The sequence below is a fragment of the Pleurodeles waltl genome, chromosome 3_2, assembly GCF_031143425.1.
Source record: "Pleurodeles waltl isolate 20211129_DDA chromosome 3_2, aPleWal1.hap1.20221129, whole genome shotgun sequence".
Classification (NCBI taxonomy): Eukaryota; Metazoa; Chordata; class Amphibia; order Caudata; family Salamandridae; genus Pleurodeles; species Pleurodeles waltl.
The window spans coordinates 24,475,171-24,500,585 of NC_090441.1; the positions used below are offsets into that span (position 1 = coordinate 24,475,171).

General features: G+C 45.4%; 1 protein-coding gene across 8 annotated transcripts in view; it reads right to left on the bottom strand.

Annotated features, from left to right (window-relative positions):
- Positions 1-25,415, bottom strand: part of NF1 (neurofibromin 1) — a 1,379,374-nt gene that overhangs the window by 142,079 nt on the left and 1,211,880 nt on the right. For all 8 annotated transcript variants that reach the window (XM_069226659.1, XM_069226655.1, XM_069226657.1 and 5 more), the window contains one exon: positions 3,199-3,415. In XM_069226659.1, coding sequence (XP_069082760.1) covers positions 3,199-3,415 — 217 coding nt within the window. The remainder of the gene's footprint in view (positions 1-3,198; positions 3,416-25,415) is intronic.

Genomic DNA, 25,415 nt, shown 5'->3' on the forward strand with positions numbered 1-25,415 from the left:
CCGGTTGACGTGGCTCCGGATCAGATTCAAAGATCATAATGGGGCTGGCACTGCCGATGGGTGCTGGGAGCACCGGGACCGGCGCTGGGGAAGGTCACAGTCGCACGACCGGCACCGGTCTGGATCCATGGTGGCCATCAGAGCCAGGGTTGTAGCTGCTGGCATTAAACCAGATGGGGCCCCCTTCGAACACCAGGGCCCGAAGGTGCACCAGAGGGAGGGGTCAGCGGGCCACTCAAAAATAAGGAGTGTGGTCTCTTAGAAATGGTTAATTTGAGCGGCGTCACTTCGGCTCCTAAAAGGAGGGGAGGTGCAGAGCAGGCCCTTGCGTAGGTTCTGAATAACTGTGCCTCAAATGCCAATGTTCCTACGTAGCGTCGGCCAATGGACGAGCGTAAGTCAAATCGCACTTTGACTTTTTATGTTTCTTGTGCCTTTTACCCAAGTGTCCAGACGACTTTGAATGGGTGCTGGCTGGTGTGGAAATTAAAGAACTGAGGTCAGCACGGTGAGGTGGTATCTATATAGGTGAAGCGGACATCACTTCTGGTGCAGATGACACCACCTACTGGCGTAGGGGTTATCACGAAAAATCTTCCAAATCCAATCTGGGGAGAATTCAAAGGTACTGAATCTGCGGCTAAACGGCTCTATAAGATATCTATTTCACATTACTATTTCAATATAAATGTCTCATAAAGTGAGCCGTGAACTGTGTACAGTTGTTAGACGCCTCTTGCCCCAGACTGTTCTTCAGTATGTTTCTATTACAACTTACTGTAATATGCGTTGCAGGTATATGTTTTACTGGAATGTATAAATCACTACAGAAAAGAAATGCTAATAGAAGAAATTGCAATCATCAGTGTGAATGGAAGCCAGTTATGCAAAACTTACTGTGGTTTATTTTTGATTCACATATAAGGTCCTAATAAAAAAAAAACTAAACCCCTGCATAATCCCCCTCACTTCCTATAGGACCCCTGTGATACCCTTCAAAAATGTGCTTGCCATGAAGTCGCCAAATACTCTGCTTTAACGTGAAATTCGTCTTTTTTCTCTTTCACCTAAGTTATCCAGTTAAAAAACATTGATAGCTTTACATGTCACCTCGTTTTAGCACTTGCTTTATCAACAGCTTAAGCTAAAGTTCTATAAACACCAAAAAACAAAATAGATTTTGTCTTCGTTGAAGGCATAAAACAGTTTTTTTCAAGTGAAACTTTGCCTTGTTGATTTCAGAATAAAATAATGGGCCTCTTTGTTCAGCTAGGTCTCAATAGCAACTCAGTTTAAAGAAACAGCGCTCCCTTCTAGAAAAGTCAAGGGCAATTAAGAATTCAATAGAAATCAGAGTACACTGGGTGGAAAAAACATCTTTCTCCAGTACACCCTAAACCGTCCAGAAAACATTCAGCACCCACCGCATAAGAATGAGCTCCCTTTGCACTCTATGAGACTAATGTCCCCTTCCTAGCTCAACTGCAACGCCATTCAAGTTGCTAGGAAACAGAATTTACTGCAAGTCTTATCCATCTTTTTTCCGGCTCAAACTCTCTTAGGCAAGCCTGTTAATAGTAATCCTCATTCAGTATTATGTTGCACGAACCGCGTTCATTTAGACTGTAATAGCATAATGGGTAGAATATTTATTATGGTCAGACCTCTAAGGCCTCTAGAGAAAGCAGAGAGGGAAAAAGTCAAGATCTATTTCATTCACTCCCTGGGCAGAAATCCTATTCCTTCAAAAGGTTTTTCTTTCAGAACTCAAAAATCTACATTAAAGACAGTTGCATTATGGATTAAATAGCTTAGGGCATATGTTAGCCATAACAAGCTGCATATTATTTCACACAAAATAAATACTTAGGAGAAGCAATCCACTGGTTCTAAGCTAAGCGAGAAATAATTAATCAGAACTCATTTTCTACACCGTAAAAAAAATTGACAAAGATCTGCACTGAACAAAAATCCTTTAGAATATGCTACATGACACTTTTTTTTTAAAAGTACTGAAGTACATCAATAACATCAATTAAAAATCAACTCTAAATAATACAAGAGTCAGAATGCTTTCAAACCCATCAGAGCCAGGGCTAAATTGTGTCCCCACACCCTGCAATAGGTGAACCACAAAAAGCTCAGACCTGGCAAGGCAATCCATTCCGTAACTTTCTAACAGATAAGCCATGCTATGTACTTTTTATGGTGTCCTCTTCTTCGGTCATTAAAATTCTATGACCATTAAAACCCAAATGTTTCAGCACTGATGAGCAAAGCAACATTTAGGACAGTTTTCCACGAGATCTCTCTAGTGCATTTTTTTAATCCAGTCCATGGACAGTCTTTTTAATGCAATGGCACTTAATACAGAGACTTAAATGACAGAAGAAAACAAGTGAATCTAGGCTTCACTACTTCTTTGTTAGAATAATAGTAGATTTTCTTTCGCAATTTTCATCACGATAAAAATTATAAACCAGTGCCACTCTAAACTTCAGGTTTTGTTTTCAGTACGTAACCTCATGTGCTGAGGTGCAACCAGCTGGTAATGTAGTAGACTTCCAAGAGGAGAAAAGCACCTTTCTGGGAAGATTACCTATTCGTTATGAAATGTGGTTTTCTAGTGAGAAGTGACAATGGGGCTGCAATGACAATGTGCTTATGGTATCGTAGTCAAAAGAATCCATACATTGAATTAAAAGCTGACTGCCACACAAACTCTCTAATGCAAATCAAAGACATTCCTGAGCAGCAGAATGACAAAAAAGGGAAATGTGATTGTGCACATGATGGATTCATATAGAAGCTATGATGTCAAATATCAGCACATACATCGACAAATGGACCTTTTGGAGTTAAAGCTTATAAAACTGTTCCTCCCCGTTCTGAGAGGCAGCCCAAACAGGATTGATTAATGTTAATCCAAGGTAAGAGATAACACAGCTATGTAACTGCTAACAATACATCTTCATTTGTAAGGCAAAAAAATCCGACAATACAGACAAAACCAGAAGAACCATCATTTTGACACAAGGTGAAGGTAAACATCCTGATAGTCCCTGATGGTTATCGGTGTACTTTTTGGAAGTAATCCAGCCATATACTATGAAAGTTATGCAGCATAGTTTGAATCTATGGTTATTTTCCCTCCCCAACAAGGATATGAAAATATTAAACACTTGCACTTTCGCTGACCTGGGGAATGCTGAGATGTTGCGAGCGATGTCATTGAATTAGAAAGGTTGAGGTTAGCTGTAATGCTCAGTTGGCTCTGCACTGCTGGAGGATATGGTGAGGTCGGTGTCAGTAGGCATTCTTCACTCGTTTCCTCATCAAGAACAGGCAGATACTGGTTTATCAAGGCATCAAGAAACTTCACAATGAGCTCTGCATAATCAGGAATTTGGGTTTGCTGAAAAACAAAAGCATCGATCTTTATATTCAAATATAAGGATATTTAGATTTAAGTTTTAAGACTTTTTTTTTTTTAATTTTCATCCATGTACATGGTAGTGTGTGCCCCTCATTCAAGAAATGTTCAATCCTGCAATGAAAGTGAACAACAAGTAGTTTACCTTCAGTAATGTTCTTTAGGAAGGATATTTGATTTTCCTACGGATTCCTTCTCTCTGAAATCTCCACAGGTGTCAGATTGGATACAGATCTTTACATAGGGTCATCCACCAACATCAAGTTACTCAAGACAATTCAGCAGCGCCTAGTTCGTTAATGTCATACCCACAAGTTATGTTTGTCTCTATATTGGCAAGTACCAACCCAATCTCTTCAATGACACATATTTTTCCCCGCTACACACAAGGCAGAATAAAAACAAATGGAGGTATCAAACAGAAACAACATTACCAAAGACTAGCACAGAAGTGGATAGAAGGGAGGCCTAGGAGGGAAGATAAAGTATCAATCAAAAAGAACATTACTGAAGGGTAAGTAACCTTTCCTCCAAAGGATAGGTTTCCCCCCAGATTTCTCACTTAAACACACTTCTAAAGCAGATACTCTGCAGCAGGTAGGTCTGTAGAGCTGCTCTGATATCAAATATCACTAGTGGTTTAAAGTGCTAATGAAGGCTTTCTGGCAGATTTTACAGATGAGAAATTAGCAGGACTACAAATTGATTAAAATTAACAGCATTTAACATCATTGGGCTCTGTGCTGGCATCACTGGGTGAGCTAAATAGATGTACTTCACAGCCAGGTGTGACTGTGTGTAACAGGAATGTGGTTTCATGTGAGTCAATACGTGCCTGACAGTATATGATAGACATGCCTAATTTCCATTTATAGAGATACATGAGGTGACAGACTGTATGCTACTTCTGATTTCTGTTAAGGACACAGGGTCAATTGGATGAACTCCTACTGTGTAGATGATTAGTTAAATAGTATGATGCGATCCTGCCTACCCAATCACTTTTTGAATGTTTTTTGTTCAAATGATACATCTGTATGGTAGTCAGAATATTTTCTTGCTGGCCTGCCTAATAATGAAATATAAGTGGACACCAGTTCTACTGTAGGAAATTATTTGTTGTGTTTGTGAGCTTATTCTGAAAGCAGCCACCAAACTTTACTGTTTGCTGAAGAGACTGGACCTTTCTGGCAATTGGAAAATTAAGGAAAAACTGGGGACAGGCAAACCATGCAGCAGGTGATCCTTTGTAGGTAGGTCACATTGTATCACTGGTTAGACCATTGCTGCCCCATCAACTAAAACAAGGCATCCAGGACACCAGGGCCGGCTCCTCCATAAGGGCAGAGGTGCGTCACCTCCCTACCAGCAGCGGCAGCCTTTTCCTAAAAAATGATCAGAAACTAATACTGTTTTAGGAAAAGGGGCAGGGCCATCGGGGTGATGTGCACTGAGGAGGGGTGTTGTGCACTCGCCCTCAAAGCGCATGTGTGTTTGGGTGGCCGTCTTGGGCCAGCCAAACACACATGCGCACAGGGATGGAGAGAGCCTGCACAGCCTCCCAGTCTGCCTTGGTGCACCCAGCCAGGGTTCCCCCAGCCAATCTGGACGCTGTTCTGAGCAGCGCCAGGATTGGCCGCAGAGCTGGCTGGGAGCCTGTGCCAGCAGTCGACAAAGGACAGCGAGAGGAGCGGCGCACGACGGAGGAGGAGGTGTTTGTTTTTTAAATTATTTTTTATTTAATTTAATCTCCCTCCATCCCCCTGCGCGTGCTGCCCCGTCCCTTCAGTTTAGCTCGAGCCGCGAATGAGGGACACTATTACAGGATCACCATGTCTTGGAGTGGGTCAACAGAAGGTGACTTGCAGCACATTGGCCAGCATCTTGGTTGCGTTAGAGCTACATACACGAATAGATTCTTCACATACATGGTAATAATTAGCCTCTCCCTGTCCCGACGGTTCTCACTTAGGGTTGTCTCTGTTTTTCAAACTACACCAAAAAGATCAAAGCAACGTCTAGGGTTAATGTCCCACCTTACAAAATGCCACCATCTTGTGACTAGATGCATGTTTCCCTGCCTTGCACCCGACAGTCGCAGGGAGAATACTGCTATACTTTGCTATACCAAAAAAAAAGATGTCTTCCATGCACTGAGGTCAAGAAGAGTTGTGGGTGTGTCATGCAAGTGATATAGTGCTCTTCTTTTTCAAGGGTACAGCATTCCACACTAGAGACGCTTGGGTGTGGCAACTTCCATTGTCTCCACAGTGCTAGAGAAGTCTGGGACTGGGAGTAAGCCGCGAAAAGAGCTAATTTGTCTTTCCTGCTCTGGCACTAAGGCCTAGTTACATTTACAGGCCATGAAGGCATCCCTGAAATTAATTTTCAAACAGAGCCAATTAAGCAATTTGTTAATCATGGAGACATATTGTCACATGTATAAAATGCACAGCCTCAGACTTTGTGAGGGGGGAAAAAACAACTGAAAATGCGTGTTGCTAAAGTGCATTATGAGATGCAGTTGTCACTGTGATTTGCAAAGCAAACATTGTGAGTTTTAGTCTATGTCAATACAAATGAGGTGGCATTCTTGCGATGAACAGACTGACGAGAAAGGGAGTCTCAGCCTTCGGTATAAACTCTAATACTCGCCACCAGTTTGTCCGGAAAGAAGGGGGTGTAGACCGGCTGGACTGAAAAGCTTGAAGCTCACTCATGTGACCAGCTAAACTTGTCACAATGAAAAAGATCATCTTTAGTGTCAGGGGATGTACATCAGTGAAATGGCTCAAAAGAAGTGCACATATGAAAACTAAGCACATAATAAAGGGCCACTGTGCCATCACAAAGAGTTTAGGAGTAAATAAGTGAATTAAAACTTTGATAAATCATATCACAATGGGTGATTTGAACAAGGATGTTTGGCCCGGTAAAGGCGCAAAGGCTGACGGATAAACCTTAACTGTGCCCACTTCAAGTCTTTGCTGTGTCAAAGACAATGCAAACAACAAAATGTCCAGCACTTGTCCTAGCGTTCACAGACCTTGTAGAAGGATGCCTGGCTGCCAGGATGACTTTGGGAGGGAAACTGAATGAAGTCAACTGCTGCTCAATCTCTTGTATGAAGACGTATACTGTGCAGGCCTAGATGCAAGATCCTGCCCTGCTGCAGCAACAGAAGATCCTGCTCAAGAGGCAGTCTTATCGGAGGACAGATGCTCATGGCCAGATGTTCCGGTTACCACACTGTCCTGCCCATCTGGAGCCACTAAGATTACTTTGGGCCTGCTCGTTTGTGATCTTCATTAACTCGAGACACGAGAGGTAATGGCAAGATGGCAAAATAGTTCTATGCTCCACCCTAGGAGTAATGAGACTTAAAAAGTGCCTTCTTTAGAATTCAGGAGGACAAAAGGCTGGCTGAATTTGTCCACCATAGAATTTAAAGATCCCTCCAGGTGGTGTACGATCAGGGATATGCCCTGACGATTCAACCAGTTCCAGATGCAAAGGGAATCTTGGCACAGCACTCAGGACCCCACTCCCTCCTGCCTATTGCAATGCCACATGGCAGTAATGTTGTTGATGAGGACCTGAACCAGACTCCTCTGGGTGAACAGAAGGAAGTCCATCATTGCCAGGCGAATGGCATGCATCTCCAACAGGATGATGTGGAGATGGGTCTCTAGTGAAGACCAAAGCCCTATCTCCACCTCTTCCAGCTGACCTCCTCAAACCAGCAACGATGCATCTGTCATCACTGTCACCTTTAGATGAGGTAGGTAAAGGGGTCTGGGTCCAGCTCTGGTTCAAAGGCAGTCGAGCAGCCACCACTGCAGATCTTTTGCAGCCTCCTCTGAAACCTGGATGGAACCTGACACTTTCCTTTGGTGCTGGGCTCAGTAGGACTTCAGATCCCACTGCAGAGCATATATGCCATCTGACATAATGAAAGAGCAGGATGCAGGAGACCAATATCTCAGAAACCTCAGAGCCATCTTCCCAGAGACCCAGGAGAGATTGAGCCTAAATGTCCAGGACGTGCTCGTCCGGAGAAAAAGCTCAAAATCATTCTGTATCCAGGATGGCTCCAATGAAGGGGTGCCTATGTGAAAGAGCCAGGTGGGACTTTGGCAGATTGATCGAGAACTCCAAAGATGTTAATGGGTCTGTCGCTGTCTGGAGGTGATCCACCATGGACTGTGGTGAGCCCACCTTCAGCAGCCTGTCGTCAAGGCAGGGATACCTCCCAACCTTAGAAGGTATGCTGCGACCACCGCCATCACCTTCGTAAATGCCTAAGGGGCACTAGTAGTTAGGCCAAAAGTGAGGAAGTCAAATTTAAAATGCTCATGCCCACCTTGAACTGCAGGAAGCGCCTACAGGCCTGCAGAACAGGAACATGGACATAGGCGTCTTGCAGGTCCAAACGCTACCATCCAGTCTCCTGGATCCAGGGCAGATAGTACTTTGGCCACCATGAGCATCATAAAATTGCCCTTTCCCCCAGGAACAAATTGAGAGGTTAGAGATCTAAATTAGGACACAGGCCTCCATAATTTTTCAGCACTAGGAAATAACAGGATTAACGCCCAGTTCCAATCTGCGAGATTGGGAATCTCTCTGACTCCTTTTGACAAGAAAGCCTGAATTTACTGCAGCAAATGGTACAAATGCCCCCTAAAAGCTGCTTCAATGTAGGCAGAAACTATGGTCAGACAGAAAAGAATGGCAGACAGTAGCCTTTTGAAATTTATGCAAGGGTGGCTCCTCCATAATAGCAGAGGAGCATCACCCCCCTGCTCAGTCAGGCAGTGATAACTTTATCACTGCCTGACTGAGCTATGGGAGTTTAGGGCAGGGTCGGGCCATGGCATGAAGGAGGAATGGTGTGTATTTGTAAGTGCCCATGTCAGTCTGAGTGGCCGTCTTAGGCTGGCCAAACTGACATATGCACTTACATTTCGCCAACCCAGGTTAGAGAAATGGCACAGGCTCCCTGTGCCTGTGCGAGCATCAAATCAGCCTGCTCAGGCCAATCCAGACACTGCTCTCATGCTTGCTTTTGCATGAGAGCAGTGTCTGGATTGGGAGCCTGTGTTTTGTGCCCCAGAGCCAGGAAGACAGGAGTGTCACAGAGGCGGCTGGCAGAGGGAGCACCAGAAAGGTCAGTTTCTTCTTTTTATTTAATTTGAATTCTTCTGACATTCTTTCTCCCCGTCCTGCAACCCTTGATTGGCAGCAGCCACCCCTGAATTTATGGCCAGCTACCCTTGGGGAAAGTGAATGATTCGGCTTTCTACAGGGTGGTCATGTGCCATTAAAGGAAAACTAAAGCAGCTAGGAGGCTGCTACTAGAGGGGCTAAGGATTAGAAAGTGTTCTATCCCTACTGGCCTGAACACTGTCTAAAGAATCCCCTACCCTGACTGCGAAAGGACTGGAGGGTGTGTTGGTGGAGTGGTGGGCCTGAACACTGCATGTAAGCAAAGCCCCTGGTGATGCCTCAGAAGGGGCCAAATTGATTGGTATACTGCCGTGTGGGTGTGGCATGACTGAGGAAGTGCTCAGTAGCGCTACTTTCTTTAAAATGATCACAGGTGGAGTTGGCCTTCTTGCCAAAAGCCGAGGCCTGTCAAAAGGCACATCCATGAACGATGCTTGGACATCACCTAGAAAAGCCTGTGTATCTTATCCATGTATAGAGTCAGACCACCAGTCAAGCCCTGATCGTTGTGCCATAAACAAGCAATTATGTCCAGGTGTGACAGTATGACATATCTGTCCACATTCTGGCCATCCTGAATGGTCAGCAACCATGTTCCCATAACACACTGGAGTACCCACCACCAAACATCTTGCATCGACTGACCGAAGGGTGAGGCTAGTTGAAACAAACATCCTCTTCCCAAATGCCTCAATTCTATTCAACTCTCTGTCTGAGAGGGTTGTGGGGGGAGGAGGGGAGCAAAAGAATTGGGATTAACCCTGCTAGTTGATTCCTGAACTATAAGGCTCTAAGTACAGGTCTGTGACTTTGTGCCACCTATCTGTTCCCCGGTGTGCAGGAGCAGGGTTTAGCCCAAGTACCCATGATGGAGTCAGTCAATCCTTTGTTGAATGGCTGCAAAGGTTGGGATGCAGTCTGTCCAGGTTGTAAAACCTTACTGAGGACATAAATTTCCACCTCAACAGATGGTATTTGCAAGCCATGAACAACAGCTGCTCATTAAATTACTATGACGAATGAGGTTGACATTTCCATAGAAGGCCCCGTGGGAAAACCCAGGCCCATGTCCGGGGAAGTGTCAAATCCACTGGGCGCTTGTTGGTCCTAAATAAAAGATCATCAACCTACTACAAGGGAATTGCACCCCCATCATCACCAAAGGCTGATTGACACTGGAACTGTTCCGGAGCGCAACCTTGGCCGAGGTCATGACTGATTTGGTTCTGAGTTGGACAGAAAAATAGGAGTGATGTTAGGGTGGCAGGAACTGGCACAAATCATGGTGCCAGGCATAGTGTTGGCTCCAAATTCATAGTTCAATCTGAAGCTCGTTCAGGAGGCACAGAGGGCAGACACGCCAGCAGTAACCCAAAAGGGGCCTCTGTAGATTTATGAGGACAGGAAAATCCGGCAGGGTGCTAAAGATAGGGAGAATGGTCTCTTTATACACCTCAACCTATTGGAATGTCACCAACAGCCCTGGAAATTCAGGTGCATCTGGATCAGCTGCAGAATCAGCTCCTTACAGTGTGACTGGGAGCAAGACAGAGGGGCACCTTAAAGACCTCTCGAATTCTTAAGAGAGTGGCAAGGCATGCTTGGAATTCTTATGATTCTTTTTTGACTTTGACTTACCTGAACACTTACACTGAGACGACGACCTTTTATGGAAGCGGCCCCGAATGAACTGAAATGAATGAAATGATAATTACATTTGTAAAGTGCATCTGTCACTCCCGAAGGAGCACCCTGGCGTTTCAGCTGCAAGCTTTAACTTCTGAAAAGGGTAAACTGGGGTGAGATGAATAATTAAATAAAGGAATACCAAAGTTTGTGTAGTGTTAAAAATCCAGGTTTTAAACTCATTTCTAAAAAGATCTTCCTACTAAATGAATTTTAGTGTTCTGGGAAGTTGGTTCCATGCTTTGTCTCCCAGAACAGTGAAGGATTTGCCTCCTTTAGACTTCAGTCAAAACAGGGGGAGGGGCGTTTAAGAAAGTTAGCAGAGGCTGATCTTAAAGTACAATTAGTGGCATAGCAAGAGACTCTCACAGCAAGGTATTTAGGACCCTGTCCTCAATACGCTCTGAATGTAAACAATAACATTTTGAAGAGAACCCTCTTATACACTGGCAGCCAATCAAGAATTCTAAGAGCGGAGGAAAACTGCATCCTGGACTTCAAGTGAAAGCCGATATTATGTGACATCCTGTTGTGTTCTGCGATGTACATCTTGGCTTTGTGTTCCTGGATCAGGTGCATCAGGGTACACTCCTCGTATGACTTGGAGTCATGACCCAAGCACAAGTGACACACCTCATGGGGATCTGTCACAGACTTCAGTTTGTGACAGTCCCTACAAGGTCTTAGGAGGGGACATGTTCCTTTGCACACTGGAGAGAAAATATGAAAGAAAAAGCTTGGCAACCTTTGAGAAAAAGTTAGGAGCTAGCTCCAGATCCACAAATGAAGGTGTGCTTGAGTGACGTCTATATGCGGCTCCAGTCTTCACTTCCGGCATGCAGCGGGGTTGACGCAGACCCTACAAGGCAGGAAAGGCTATGCTGAAAAATCTTCTAAATCTAGTCTGCCACCTGAGGATATTCTACAGACGCAGAATATGTGGTTAGATGTACACTTCAGAAAGAATATTTGCAAATGCTTCATATTTAAACATGTTTAGGTGAAGAAGGTGCTCTTAAGAGTACTGGATATTCCACATAGAGGTGGAAAGGTGTCCAGCCTAATAGATGTATGTACCTGGTATTTGTAAAGCACAAACATAGCTGAAAAGGCAGTAAAGCACTGTACAAGGGCGTAGGCAAGCATTAAGTCAACGAGTAATAGGAGAGGTAGCTGGTTATTGGATAATTATTGCAGTGTGATGTATTTTTCTTTAAAGAGGAGTGTTTTCAACTCTTTCTTAAACTGGGGGCAATGCTGGAGCAACCATAATGGATACAGATATGTTGTTCCAGATTCTTGGTGACAGTTTATCTTTTCTACACTTATGAAGGTGGCATGGCTTTGGGTGTACCAAGAGCCACCAGAGATGGTGAACTTGCTGTCAAGATAGGTGGGAGTGTTGGTCATGGCTAATGGCATTATTAAGGTCACAATTTTATAAACCTCACAATTTGGGCATTCACTGCCAGGTCTTTAAGAACACTGTGCAACAAAGCTGGTGGTGCTACTATCTGTTGAAAAGTTGTTGACAATACAAGAAGGCAAAAAGTGAAAGGACCCAGTGAAAGGACATAAGATGCTCACAAAGCAGATGACAGGCATCAGGGTGGTGAACTCTCTGTACACTTTTTTTGTTTTGCAACACAGGCATGCCTTTGATTCTCCTCAGAGAGGTGTGCAGCAAATCTCTTGATGGTAGTGATATGATTTTAGGTCAGGTTGTTTGGAATTCGAGGGGGCTTAGACTAGTAATGTTTCTACTTTTTTCTCAGTTTGGCTTCTGAACATGGAGAGAGCAGTGCTTTTATTTGGACCAAAGGTGTAAGATTAAACAAACTGAGTGAAATATTTATCCCAGTGATACATTTTGTAACAAAATGAAGTGATCCCATGCAAAAAAAATAAAAATATAATAAATAAAATTAAAAAAAGGGGATTATGTTACTTACCCTGTAAGCATCTGTTTGTGGCATGTAGTGCTGTAGGTTCACATGCTCTGCATACTTCTGCCATCTAGTGTTGGGTCCGGAGTGGTGCAAGTTATTTTTCTTCAAAGAAGTGTTCAGAGTCACAAGACATAAAAGCAGTGGCTAGCCTGTAGGAGTTGAGGTTGACTGGAAAAGTGTGCACAGCACAGTCTGACCTACATTGGCTTGTTGGCGTGCGAACATATCCACACAAGAGTATTTTGTGAATGTGTGTGGTGTGGACCACGTAGCTGCCTTACAAATCAGCAATAGGAATGTTTCCAAAGAACATCAAGCTATGCCTGATTTGGAAATTGGGTTACTTTTATGATATGAGATGGCTAAAAACCCACAAATAGTTGCTTGGTCGTCCTAAACTGTTTGGTTCTGTCAGTATAGAACATGAGTGCTCTTTTGACATCCAGAGTGTGAATGACACTTTGCAGGAGGAAGAATGGTGGTTCAATAGACTGGTTAATGTGAGAAAGTGAAACCACTTTAAGGAGAAATTTAGGGTTAGTGCGAAGGACTACTTTATCCCTATGAATTTGGAAAAAGGGTTCTTCCAAGGTTAGTGCCTGGAGCTCACCAGCACACCTGAGTGATGTGATGGCAACTAAGAAAACTACTTTCCATAAGAAGAACTGAAGTGGACATGAACAGAGTGGTTCAAATTGGGGAACCATGAGCCTGGGGAGCACAATGTTAAGGTTCCGCAATGGTGCAGGAGGGACCCTAGGTGGAATTACAAATGTAACACCTTCCAAGAAGGCCTTAATGACTGGGATTTGGAACAAAGGACTATGCTCTCTGTTATGTAGATATGCGTCTACAGCTGCCAGATGTGAATGAATGAAAGTATATGCTAGATTCACTTTCTGTAAGTGGAGAAAATAACAAATAATCTCTTGTACTGTAGCTTTCATGGGGTCAGTGTGTTAAGGTATGCAGTAGCAAACAAAGGCCCTCATTCTGACCTTGGCGGTCTTTTCGCAAGACCGCCGAGTTACCGCCGCGGTGAAGACTGCCGACCGCGGCGGTATGCCGCTGTGCGCATTCCGACCGCTGGGAGCGTTCCGCCGGAAAACCGCCAGCAGCCACACTGGCGGTCGGCGGGAAAGTGGAGACTGGTCAACCTCCACCGCCACGCCAGCAGAACACCGCCCACAGAATTACGACCCACATTTCTGTGTGGCGGTCTTCTGTTGGCGGTCACCTCCCCATGGCTCCTGTCGCCTCCCGGAGGACCAACGCACAAGGTAAGTTGATCGTCCGTGAGGGGAGGGGGTGGGGGGTGTTGTGTGATGTGTGCGTGCATGGGGGTGTGCGTGTGAGTGTGTAGAGGGGGTGTGTGAGTGCGTGCATGCGGGCGGGGGGTGCTGCTGTGCCTATGGGCAATGTGTGTAGTTCGGCGGGTGCGCATGTCGGCATGTATGTGTGCGGGTATGTGTCCCCGTTGTGTATGTGTGTGTGTAGGGGGTGTGTATATGTGCATGTTGGGGGTGTGTGCATGTCGGGGTGCGTGTATGTGCATGTCGGGGTGGGGAGGGGGTTCGTACCACCTCTGTGGGGTGGCAGGGGGGTGGAGGGTGTGGGGGGAGGACTCGGGGGGGCAGTGGGGGGTGGGGGAGACCCCTATCAGTGCCAGGGAAGGAATTCCCTGGCCCCGATAGTGCCTACCGCCATGGTTCGCATGGCGGTTCCCGACCGCCAGAAACCGCGGCGGTAAGCAGGGTCATGATACCGTTGGCGGTCTTGGGTCGACCGCCGGGCCGGAGTGCGCAGACTCCAGCCAGTCGGTCATGACCGCCGTGGCGGTCGGAGTGGGGAAGTGGCGGTCGATCGCGGCGGTGACCGCCGCGGTCAGAATGCCATTTTTTTGACCGCCGCCTCTCCGCCGACCGCCAAGGTCAGAATGAGGGCCAAAGTGTTTCCACTTTGCAGCATAACAAGCTCTAGTAGTAGATCTAATGGCTCCTCTGGGAACGTCCATACACTCTCCAGGCAAGCTAAGATAACCAAACTTAAGAAGCCATATCGCAACATTGACTGACTTGGGATCTGGATGTCGGATTTGTACTTGACTTTGTGTGTGAAGATGCGGCCTGCTGGTGAGCTACTTGTGTTGGACTACTGAGAGATCCAGGAGTGTGGTGAACCAAGGCTGGGTGCTCAAGTGGGAGCCACAAGGATCATGGTGAGATGTTTGTCTGATCTTCTGAACCAGAAACGGAATGAGAGGGAGAGATGGAAAAGTGCAGTCAAATATCCCTGACCAATGTATCCATAGAGTGTTGCTTTTGGATAGAGGGTGTGGGTACCTGGAGGCGAAGCTTGGGCATTTTGCATTTTCTGCTGTGGCAAAAAGGTCTATGTGAGGAGTTCCCCACTTTTTGAAGTATGACTGAAGGACTTCTGGGTGGAGTTCCCACTCATGGACTTGTTGCTGCATCCAGCTGAGTAGGTCTGCAAAGTTGTTGTCTGTGCCAGGAAAGTCCTGCGCCATCAGATGAAGGCGGTGGTGAAAGGACCATATGGTCTGAGAGAGTTGTGAGAGCTGAGAAGACTGTGTCCCCTCCTGTTTCTGCAAGAAATAGATGGCTGTGATGTTGTCTGTGCGGACTAAGACAACTTTGTGTGTCAGGTGGGGAAGGAACACTTTGAGGGCTAGAAATACTGCCTGAAGGTCTAGGTAATTGATGTTTAGGGACTGGAGATTTGCATCCCAGAGGCCCTGTACTGCAAGGTCCATGTGGAAGTGTTCTGACAGAATGTATTTGTATTGGCCTGAGAGGGACATCTTTTTGGGAATCTGGAAGTATAGGGAGTATACTCCTGTCCCTTGATGTTGTAGGGGAACATGCTCTATAGCCCCTTTGAGAAGAAGGGACTAGACCTTTTGTTTGAGAAGGGTTAATTGTTCCTGAGATAGCCAGTGAGGGGGAATATCGAGAGGAGTGGTGGTAAGCTCCAGACAATAACCATGTTAGACAATGGCGAGGAACCAATTGGTCCTTGGTAAATGTGTCCCATGCTGAATAGAATTGTTGAAGTCTTCCCCCGACAGGTGCTGAAGGAGCGGGGGGAAGGTGTAGGTAGTCACTGCTTCGCGGTGGAGAAGGATCCGCATGTGGCAGTGCTCTTTTTGCTCCCTTTGCTATTGGTGCCTCTGTAAGAACCTCTGTAAAATTCTCTGGTATAGGTGGATTAAGACTGTCTATAGTGGGAAATAGGCACCTCACCTCTTAGGGTAGGTGATTGAAGGGCACCCGTGGCCTTCGTAGTGTCAGGTTTAAAACTGAAGCAACACAGCCAGCATGCCTTTGGAGAATAACACTGGTGTTAATGCTGCAAGATGCCATGTCTGTCGCATCCAGGACACACCTGACTGAATTATTAGAAATAGCCTGCCTCTCTGCGACTATCTGTTGTCCCCTTTTACGATGCTCATCAGGTAAGAACTGCAGGAGCTCCTCCATTTCATTTCAATGAGTAAGGTTTGGGAGTCGGCTATACACCAGTGGGTGGCGGCCTGTGCCGCCACTATCTTGCCTGCAGCATCTATTTTCTTACTCTCCTTCTTGAGGGGAGGAGAGTCCCCAGTAGCCTGACTGTTTGCCCACTTACAAGCTGTTGTTGCAACAGCAGAGTCAGGTGGAATCTGTAACCTGATGTAGAGCAGGTCAGAGGGTGCCTTGTATTTTTTATCCACCATTGGTGTGATTACCTAGAGCGGACAGGCTCCTTCAAAATGACATCTGCATGGCGAATCATGCCTGGGAGCATGGGGAGGTATTGTATGTCCTTGTGAATGGAAGTTAGTGTGTCGAACAGGAAGTCCTGCTGGGTGGGATCCTTAAGCAGCTCTACGTTGTGGAACGCAGTTGCCTTAGCTACTACCTGTTGGTAAGAAGTAGTGTCCTCAGGTTGAGAGGGGAGTGTGGGGTAGTGATCAGTGTCATTGGAGGGAACAGGATCAGGATCATATGCGTCCCAAGGGTATTTGTCATCCTGAGGCCCATCTAAACCCCCAGTGGAATACAAAGGAGAGCCCTGAGGTGTGTAATCCCCCGGTAGGGGTGAAGTGGGGGAATGGGGTGAAGGAGGTGGTGGTGGGGAAGGCCCATGTAGAGGGCCAGTAGCTTTGTCCTTGGTCCTCCTTTTAGCAGGGATAGGAACATCAAAAGCCTCCTGGAAAGAGTTTTCTCTTGGGGAGCACGGTAGAAGAAGGAGTGGCAATATTATGGCCTGTAGCCTCCTATATTTGGAGTTGGCACTGACGAGCATCCATAGTTTACAAAATTGGCTCGACCGGAGATGGGGTGGTAGAAGACTGACCGAGTCACGAGTTTCCATGGATTTCGGCTCCAAAGATTGGTGCCAAAGATTTCAGTCGGTGTGTTTGGTCGGCACCGCAGTGGAGGCTGAAGGCTGCCAAGGCTCAAATCGAAATGGAAATGACCTCTCGGTCCCAGGAAATGGAGATCAATGCCAAGCGAGGGCTTGCCCTTAATGGATGGTTTCAGTGCTAAGCCGGAGGTCGGACATCTGAAGTATTCTTTTGGTGCTGACCTTGGCCTAGTGGCAGGGGCAGACCCGTGAACTCAAGGAGGGGTTGGAAAGCCTTTTTTAAAAAGTCTTATGGTGGGAAGGGTAGGTCATGGTACTCACATTCTGGGCCGACGAGGTTTCATGGCTTTTGGTGTCCGACTGGACGTCGAATCCGAGCCAACCTGAATAGATGGGGCCTCCTCCTCCTGTGCAGGTTCCTCCTGAGCATGCTCCTCTTCAAAGATGTCCGGGGTGCTGTCTGGTGTCTTCTGGGCCATCTTCAGCCAATGAGCTCTTCGGTCCTGAGGTGTTTTCTTGGAGCAGAAGGACTTACAGGCATTGCAGTCGGCCTCATGATGATCTATGGAGAGGCAGAGGTTGGACACGAGATGCTGGTCAGTGTGTGTAAATTGTGCATGCCACCGAGGACAGAAGTGGAACGGAGTCCATTCCATCAGGGAAGAAATTTCTGTCTGTGCCTTGTGGAAGGTACCCCCGAAGCTGGCACCCAGAGGGGTGGTCAATTGGTGTCCATCTCGGTGTAACAAGGAGAGAACTAAGATTAGAAAGTGTGATCAAGTACAATATCAACTAAATAAAGTAAGGTAGGATGAAACCAAAGCAAGTCGAAAGACGGAGGGAAGAGACACAGGTCCAAACCCGAAAGCGCAGAGAAAACAATCCAACAAAGGAGTCGATGCCCATGCACAATTTCACTGAGAGGAGTCACTCAATCTCGTGATTAAGAACACTTCTTCGAAGAAAAGCAACTTGCACCACTCCAAGCCCAACACTAGATGGCAGAAGTATGCAGAGCATGTGTAGCTACAGCCACACATGCCACTGAACATGTAAATTCCAAATTACCAACACCCGGGTCACACAAATGTCAGATCTTTTTACCAATATCCCGCATGTGCATTCCTCATGTTTTGTTAATCAGCCTGAGCACAGTACTAAGAATGTTCCAGGGGACAGGTCTTTAGAATTGTAACTACTGAGAAGACAAGCATATATATGGCGACTGTCTAAATTTTGATGAAAACTCTCACAAGACATTGGAATACTCTGACAGGAATCAGCCAGAGTTGTAGCGTAAGCCACTGCAGCCCTGCGCTGCAAGGGGTCTCTAAACCTTCAGGGGACCACAATCCTTCAGGGGTGCCTCATTCTGCCTCATAGCCAATAAATACCTGTGACATATGTGAGATCTGGGGCCCCTATTCACATTCTGCAGGAGGGGGGGCATGATTTCACGTTATGCCACTGGAATTCGTACCTATGAAAACCAAACCTGTACAACTCGAATGATGATCATCCCAAACTTTCCTTGCCTCCCTAAATACAGCAGCATAAGTAGAAGATCTGGGAATTCATAGACCATATCAAATTTCCAAATGATGGAACTTCATCCCCCCCCCCCAAGCTCCCTGCCAAGGCAACTCATTTGCTGTTGCCTTGAGTAGCAAAGCAATAGTTCTGTTTCAACTCCTACATTAAAATAACATTATCCATGGTCTCCTGACTATTGTTGGGGAAAGGCATCTGAAACCATTTTGGAGCATCTGTCTTTTTACCGTAATGTAATCTCTAAAAGAAAAAGCTAGCATTAATCAAGTTGCCCAGAGGTATCACCCAAAAACGATGTCAGTGTCCGGTTGCACAATTCGATTGGCGCTACTCTTCTATGGTTGCTCATCAAAAAACAGGATCAAAAAACTATTTTTCTTGCCTTGGGTAGCAACTACAATAAGTCAAAGAAGAGTGCTCAAAACATCAACTCACCAGGTTAGCACTCTACCTGGGAGATGCATTCTGTGATTAATTATCCCTCAATTACATGCCTGTCTGAGCTGCTCTCCCTTCAGAGTATCTTTGATCTGCACTCAAAATTCTAAGATGCATTCTGAAGCTCTGATTAAATCTGTCATCTTTCCTAAATTGTATGCCGAGGAAGCGCTGTTTGACAGCTGGAGTGACCACCTTTTAAGTGGCACCTGAGAAACTGGAAGGAGGGAGGACTCAATTTGCCCCAGTGACAGCTACATGCAACCTGCTTTCATGAAAAAAGGGAAATTGCTTTTTGCTGTGTGAGCCCCTTAGGAAGAACAATTATATGTAAATAATTTGTATTAATATTTGCCCTGTGTACAGAATGAAAATGTCACTTACCCAGTGTACATCTGTTCGTGGCATTAGTCGCTGCAGATTCACATGTTTGGCACAGTCCGCTGCCTGGTGTTGGGCTCGGAGTATTACAAGTTGTTTTTCTTCGAAGAAGTCTTTTTGGTCACGGGACCGAAGGACTCCTCCCTCTTCGGCTCCATTGCGCATGGGTGTCGACTCCATCTTAGATTGTTTTCCCCGCAGAGGGTGAGGATGGAGTTGTTTGGTATAAATAGTGCCCATGCAATGGAGTGAATATGTATGTACGTTAAGAGTTTATAATAATTATTTACAAATGTTCAGATGTTTAAGATTTATGATCTACTTCTAAACGGCTACAGGCTTCCCGGGGAGGTGGGAGGGTACATGTGAATCTGCAGCGACTAATGCCACGAACAGATGTACACTGGGTAAGTGACATTTTCAGTTCGATGGCATATGTTGCTGCAGATACACGTTTGGCATAGACTATAAAGCAGTTACCTCCCCTAAAAGCGGTGGTTTAGCCTGTAGGAGTTGAAGTAGTTTGGAATAATGTTCTTAGTACAGCTTGGCCCACTGTAGCTTGTTGTGCATTTAGTACGTCTACACAGTAGTGTTTAGTAAACGTATGAGGCGTAGACCAGGTTGCAGCCTTACATATTTCGCTCATAGGAATGTTTCCTAGAAAGGCCATTGTAGCACCTTTCTTTCTGGTTGAGTGTGCCTTTGGTGTAATAGGCAATTCTCTTTTGGCTTTAAGATAGCATGTTTGAATACATCTGACTATCCATCTAGCAATGCCTTGTTTAGAGATTGGATTTCCTATGTGTGGTTTTTGAAAAGCTATGAACAGTTGTTTTGTTTTCCTGATTAGCTTTGTTCTGTCAATGTAATACATTAGTGCTCTTTTGATGTCTAATGTATGTAGTGCCCTTTCAGCCACAGAATTTGGTTGTGGGAAGAACACTGGCAATTCTACTGTTTGATTTAAATGGAATGGTGAGATTACCTTTGGCAGAAATTTTGGATTTGTTCTTAGAACTATTTTATTGTTGTGTATTTGAATAAATGGTTCTTGTATGGTAAATGCCTGTATTTCACTTACTCTTCTGAGGGATGTGATTGCAATGAGAAATGCGACCTTCCAGGTTAGATATTGCATTTCACAGGAATGCATGGGTTCGAAAGGTGGACCCATGAGTCTTGTTAAGACGATGTTAAGATTCCATTAAGGAACTGGTGGTGTTCTTGGTGGTATAATTCTTTTTAGCCCTTCCATGAATGCTTTAATAACTGGTATTCTAAATAGAGACGATGAATGAGTAGTTTGTAGGTAAGCAGATATTGCTGCGAGGTGTATTTTTATAGATGAAAAAGCGAGATTTGCTTTTTGCAAATGTAGTAAGTATCCTACTATGTCTTTAGTAGAGGCATGTAATGGTTGTATTTGATTGGCATGGCAGTAGTAAACAAATCTTTTCCACTTAGATGCATAGCAGTGTCTAGTGGAAGGTTTTCTAGCTTGTTTTATGACCTCCATGCATTCTTGTGTGAGGTCTAAGTGTCCGAATTCTAGGATTTCAGGAGCCAAATTGCCAGATTCAATGATGCTGGGTTTGGATGCCTGATCTGTTGTTTGTGTTGTGTTAACAGATCTGGCCTGTTGGGTAGTTTCACATGCGGTACTAGTGAAAGGTCTAGTAGAGTTGTATACCAAGGTTGTCTTGCCCATGTGGGTGCTATCAGTATGAGTTTGAGTTGGTTTTGACTCAACTTGTTTACTAGATATGGAAGGAGAGGGAGAGGGGGAAAAGCGTACGCAAATATCCCTGACCAACTCATCCATAGAGCATTGCCTTGTGATTCGCGGTGTGGGTACCTGGATGCGAAGTTTTGGCATTTTGAGTTTTGTTTTGTTGCGAACAAATCTATCTGGGGTGTTCCCCAAATTTGAAAGTACTTGTTCAGAACTTGGGGGTGAATTTCCCATTCGTGGACTTGTTGGTGGTCTCGCGAAAGGTTGTCTGCTAGTTGGTTTTGTATTCCTGGAATAAATTGTGCTATTAGGCGAATGTTGTTGTGAATCGCCCACTGCCAAATTTTTTGTGTTAGGAGGCACAATTGTGTTGAGTGTGTTCCTCCTTGTTTGTTTAAATAATACATTGTTGTCATGTTGTCTGTTTTGACAAGAATGTATTTGTGTGTTATTATGGGTTGGAAGGCTTTTAATGCTAGAAATACTGCTAACAGTTCTAGGTAATTGATATGAAATTTTGTTTCGTGTATATCCCATTGTCCTTGAATGCTGTGGTGATTGAGGTGTGCTCCCCACCCTGTCATGGAAGCATCTGTTGTTATAACGTATTGAGGCACTGGGTCCTGAAATGTCCGCCCTTTGTTTAAATTTTTGCTGTTCCACCATAGAAGCGAGAGGTATGTTTGGCGGTCTACCAACACCAGATCTTGAAGTTGACCCTGTGCCTGTGACCATTGTGATGCTAGACACTGTTGTAAGGGTCGCATGTGTAGTCTTGCGTTTGGGACAATGGCTATGCATGATGACATCATGCCTAGAAGTTTTAGCACAAATTTTGCTTGTATCTTTTGGTTTGGAAACATAGCACTTATTACCTTGTGGAATGCCTGCACTCTTTGTGGACTTGGAGTGGCAATTCCTTTTGATGTGTTGATGGTTGCTCCTAGATATTGTTGTGTTTGACACGGTTCTAGGTGTGATTTTGTATAGTTGATGGAAAACCCCAGTTTGTGAAGGGTTTGTATGACAAATGTGGTGTCGTTTGCGCATTTTTTTACTGTGTTGGTCTTGATTAGCCAATCGTCTAGGTAAGGGAACACATGTATCTGTTGTCTCCTGATGTGTGCTGCTACTACTGCTAGACATTTTGTGAACACTCTTGGTGCAGTTGTTATTCCGAATGGCAACACCTTGAATTGGTAATGTATTCCTTTGAATACGAACCGTAGGTACTTTCTGTGAGAAGGGTGTATTGGTATATGAAAGTACGCATCCTTTAGGTCTAATGTGGTCATGTAATCTTGCTGTTTGAGCAGTGGAATGATGTCTTGTAGTGTGACCATGTGAAAATGGTCCGATATGATGTAGGTATTTAGTGTCCTGAGATCTAATATTGGTCTTAATGTTTTGTCTTTTTTTGGAATTAGAAAGTACAGGGAGTAAACTCCTGTGTTTTTTTGTTGTACTGGTACTAACTCTATTGCATCCTTTTGCAGTAGTGCTTGAACTTCTAGTCCTAAAAGTTCTAAATGTTGTGGTGACATTTTGCGTGTTTTGGGGGGGATGTTTGGTGGGAAGTTGTGGAATTCTATGCAATAGCCATGTTGGATTATTGCTAATACCCAATTGTCTGTTGTAATCTGTTGCCAAGATTGGTAGAATTGGCTTAGTCTTCCCCCCACTGGTGTTGAGTGAAGGGGTTGCGTGACTTGAAAGTCACTGTTTAGGTGGAGGTGTTTTTGGAGTCTGGAATCTTCCCCTACTCCTTGGGAATTGACCCCCCCTATATCCCCTGAAACCTCCCCTTTGGAAGGAACCCTGATATGGTGTGGTTCTTGTTTGTTGGCTGGTGGTGTCTGTGGGTTGGCCACAAAACCCCCCTCTAAATGGAGTTTTTCTGAAAGAGCCTCTGCTCTGCGGGGAGTAGAGTGCGCCCATGGCCTTGGCCGTGTCTGTGTCCTTTTTAAGTTTTTCAATGGCTGTATCCACTTCAGGGCCAAAAAGTTGTTTTTCGTTGAAGGGCATATTAAGGACAGCCTGCTGGATTTCAGGTTTGAAGCCTGAAGTGCGGAGCCAAGCGTGTCTCCTTATGGTGACAGCAGTGTTGACTGTTCTCGCTGCAGTATCGGCTGCGTCCAGTGAAGAGCGGATTTGATTGTTTGAGATCGTTTGTCCCTCTTCAACTATTTGCTGCGCCCTTTTTTGGTATTCTTGGGGAAGATGGTCTACGAGAAGTTGCATCTCATCCCAGTGAGCGCGGTCATATCTGGCCAGCAGCGCTTGAGAATTTGCGATGCGCCACTGGTTGGCTGCCTGTGATGCTACTCTTTTCCCTGCCGCATCAAATTTTCTGCTTTCTTTGTCCGGAGGTGGGGCGTCACCAGATGTATGGGAATTTGCTCTTTTGCGAGCTGCCCCTACTACTACGGAGTCAGGTGGTAACTGCGAAGTAATAAACACTGGATCTGTGGGTGGTGGTTTGTATTTTTTATCCACCCTTGGGGTGATGGCTCTTGATTTTACGGGCTCTTCAAAAATTTGTTTTGCATGCCGTAACATCCCCGGTAGCATTGGGAGACATTGATATTGGCTATGTGTAGCCGAGAGGGTGTTAAATAAAAAATCATCCTCTATAGGATCTGAATGCAGTTGGACATTGTGGAATTCTGCAGCCCTAGCCACCAGTTGTGAGTATGAGGTACTGTCCTCTGGCGGTGACGGCTTTGTGGGGTATGAATCTGGATCATTGTCCGGCACTGGGGTGTCGTATAGGTCCCAAGCGTCTTGATCCTGATCATCTTGACTTATGGTAGTTTGCGCTGGTGAGTGCATTTGTGGCGGTGTTTGTGCCGGCGATGCCTGTTGTAGTGGAGAGGGCGGAGGCGTGACTTTTTTGACCACTTTGGCTTGTGGTTGTGCGTCATCCTTGAGGAGACTGATCCTTCTTTTCCTCATTATTGGGGGAAGGGTTGATATCTTCCCTGTGTCTTGCTGGATGTACAGTCTCTTTTGTGTGTAGTCTGATTCTACACTTTGGAGCTCTTGTCCAAATCTGTGCATCTGGCCACTTATTCCTTGTTCCTCTGAGTAGGATGAAGGTGTGGTATTTTTCGGCGCCGAGAGAGAATCTTTTTTCGGTTTCGGCACCGACAGAATTTTTGTTCCTTTCGGCATGGATTCTCGGTGCCAATGTTTTTCGGTGCCGGTATCTTGTCTTTGTCTCTCGGAGCCGCTTTCTCGGCTCCGAGGTTGCTCCATGGCGGTCCCTCGACCGGAGTCGGGTGTCTTCGCTATGGGCGTGCCCTTTTTCGGCGCCTTCAACGGGTCGCCTGTTTTATGGGTCGAGCCATGGCCTGTTGGCAGTGGCGTCCCCTGGGCTTTCGTTTTGTCGATGGTTTTACTTTTCGACGTCTTACTCACAGTTTGTTGCTGTTGTTCGACGTCGGAGTCTCCGGATTCTGATTCCGGAACCGAGAATGTTTCCTCTTCGTCGTCGAAACGTTGTTTTGTCGGCGTGGACGCCATTTGTAGACGCCTGGCTCTTCGGTCCCGGAGTGTTTTTCTGGACCGGAAGGCTCGACAGGCCTCACAGGTATCCTCCTTGTGCTCGGGGGACAAGCACAAGTTACAGACCAAGTGCTGATCTGTATAAGGATACTTACTGTGACATTTTGGGCAGAAACGGAACGGGGTCCGTTCCATCGGCTTCGATGTAGCACGCGGTCGGGCCGACCAGGCCCCGATGGGGGAATCGAAGCTACCCCAAAGTCTTCCGATGATCGGTGTCGATGTACCTAACTATCCCGATACCGAACGGAACAATACCGACGCTTTCTTCCGAGATTCTGACTAACTTTCCGAACCGAAACACGGAGCGAAAAGGAATACGTCCGAACCCGACAGCGGAAAAAAACAATCTAAGATGGAGTCGACGCCCATGCGCAATGGAGCCGAAGAGGGAGGAGTCCTTCGGTCCCGTGACCAAAAAGACTTCTTCGAAGAAAAACAACTTGTAATACTCCGAGCCCAACACCAGGCAGCGGACTGTGCCAAACATGTGTATCTGCAGCAACATATGCCATCGAACTCACTATTTCGTATACATATAACTTATCTATATTTTAAAGTCCTAAACAGAAAAAGAGACATTAATTTATATGGAACACAGGAAGTTTTGTTTGGTGGTAACCCTTAGGAGCTAATTGTCCAGGTAAGGATTAGTCTGCATCCTGATTCATCATTCTTGAGCTTTAACTAAAACTAATACTTTTGCAAACACATAAGGATTATATGTATAGTGAAACCGCTTGAAATAATGAACATTTACAAAAAGTAAACAGGAGTCTTAAGCCTCCAATGGCATCAACCAATACTTCATTCAAACAAATGGTCCAGCACCTATTTGTTCATAAGATACAGAGGAGGATTTTTAATGCTTTTTTCATGGTATTTAATTAGAAAGATAAATCAGGAATATTTAAGTGTATCCCCATGTGTAGAAGCCAAACAAGGCACTTACCTTCAGTAATGCCTTCTCTGGTTAAGAACCTAATCGCGGATTCCTCACCTTTTGAATTTTTCTAGGCGTCAGATTGGACCCAGAAACTTTCGATAGCAATTCCCTAACACGTTGGTAGGCGGC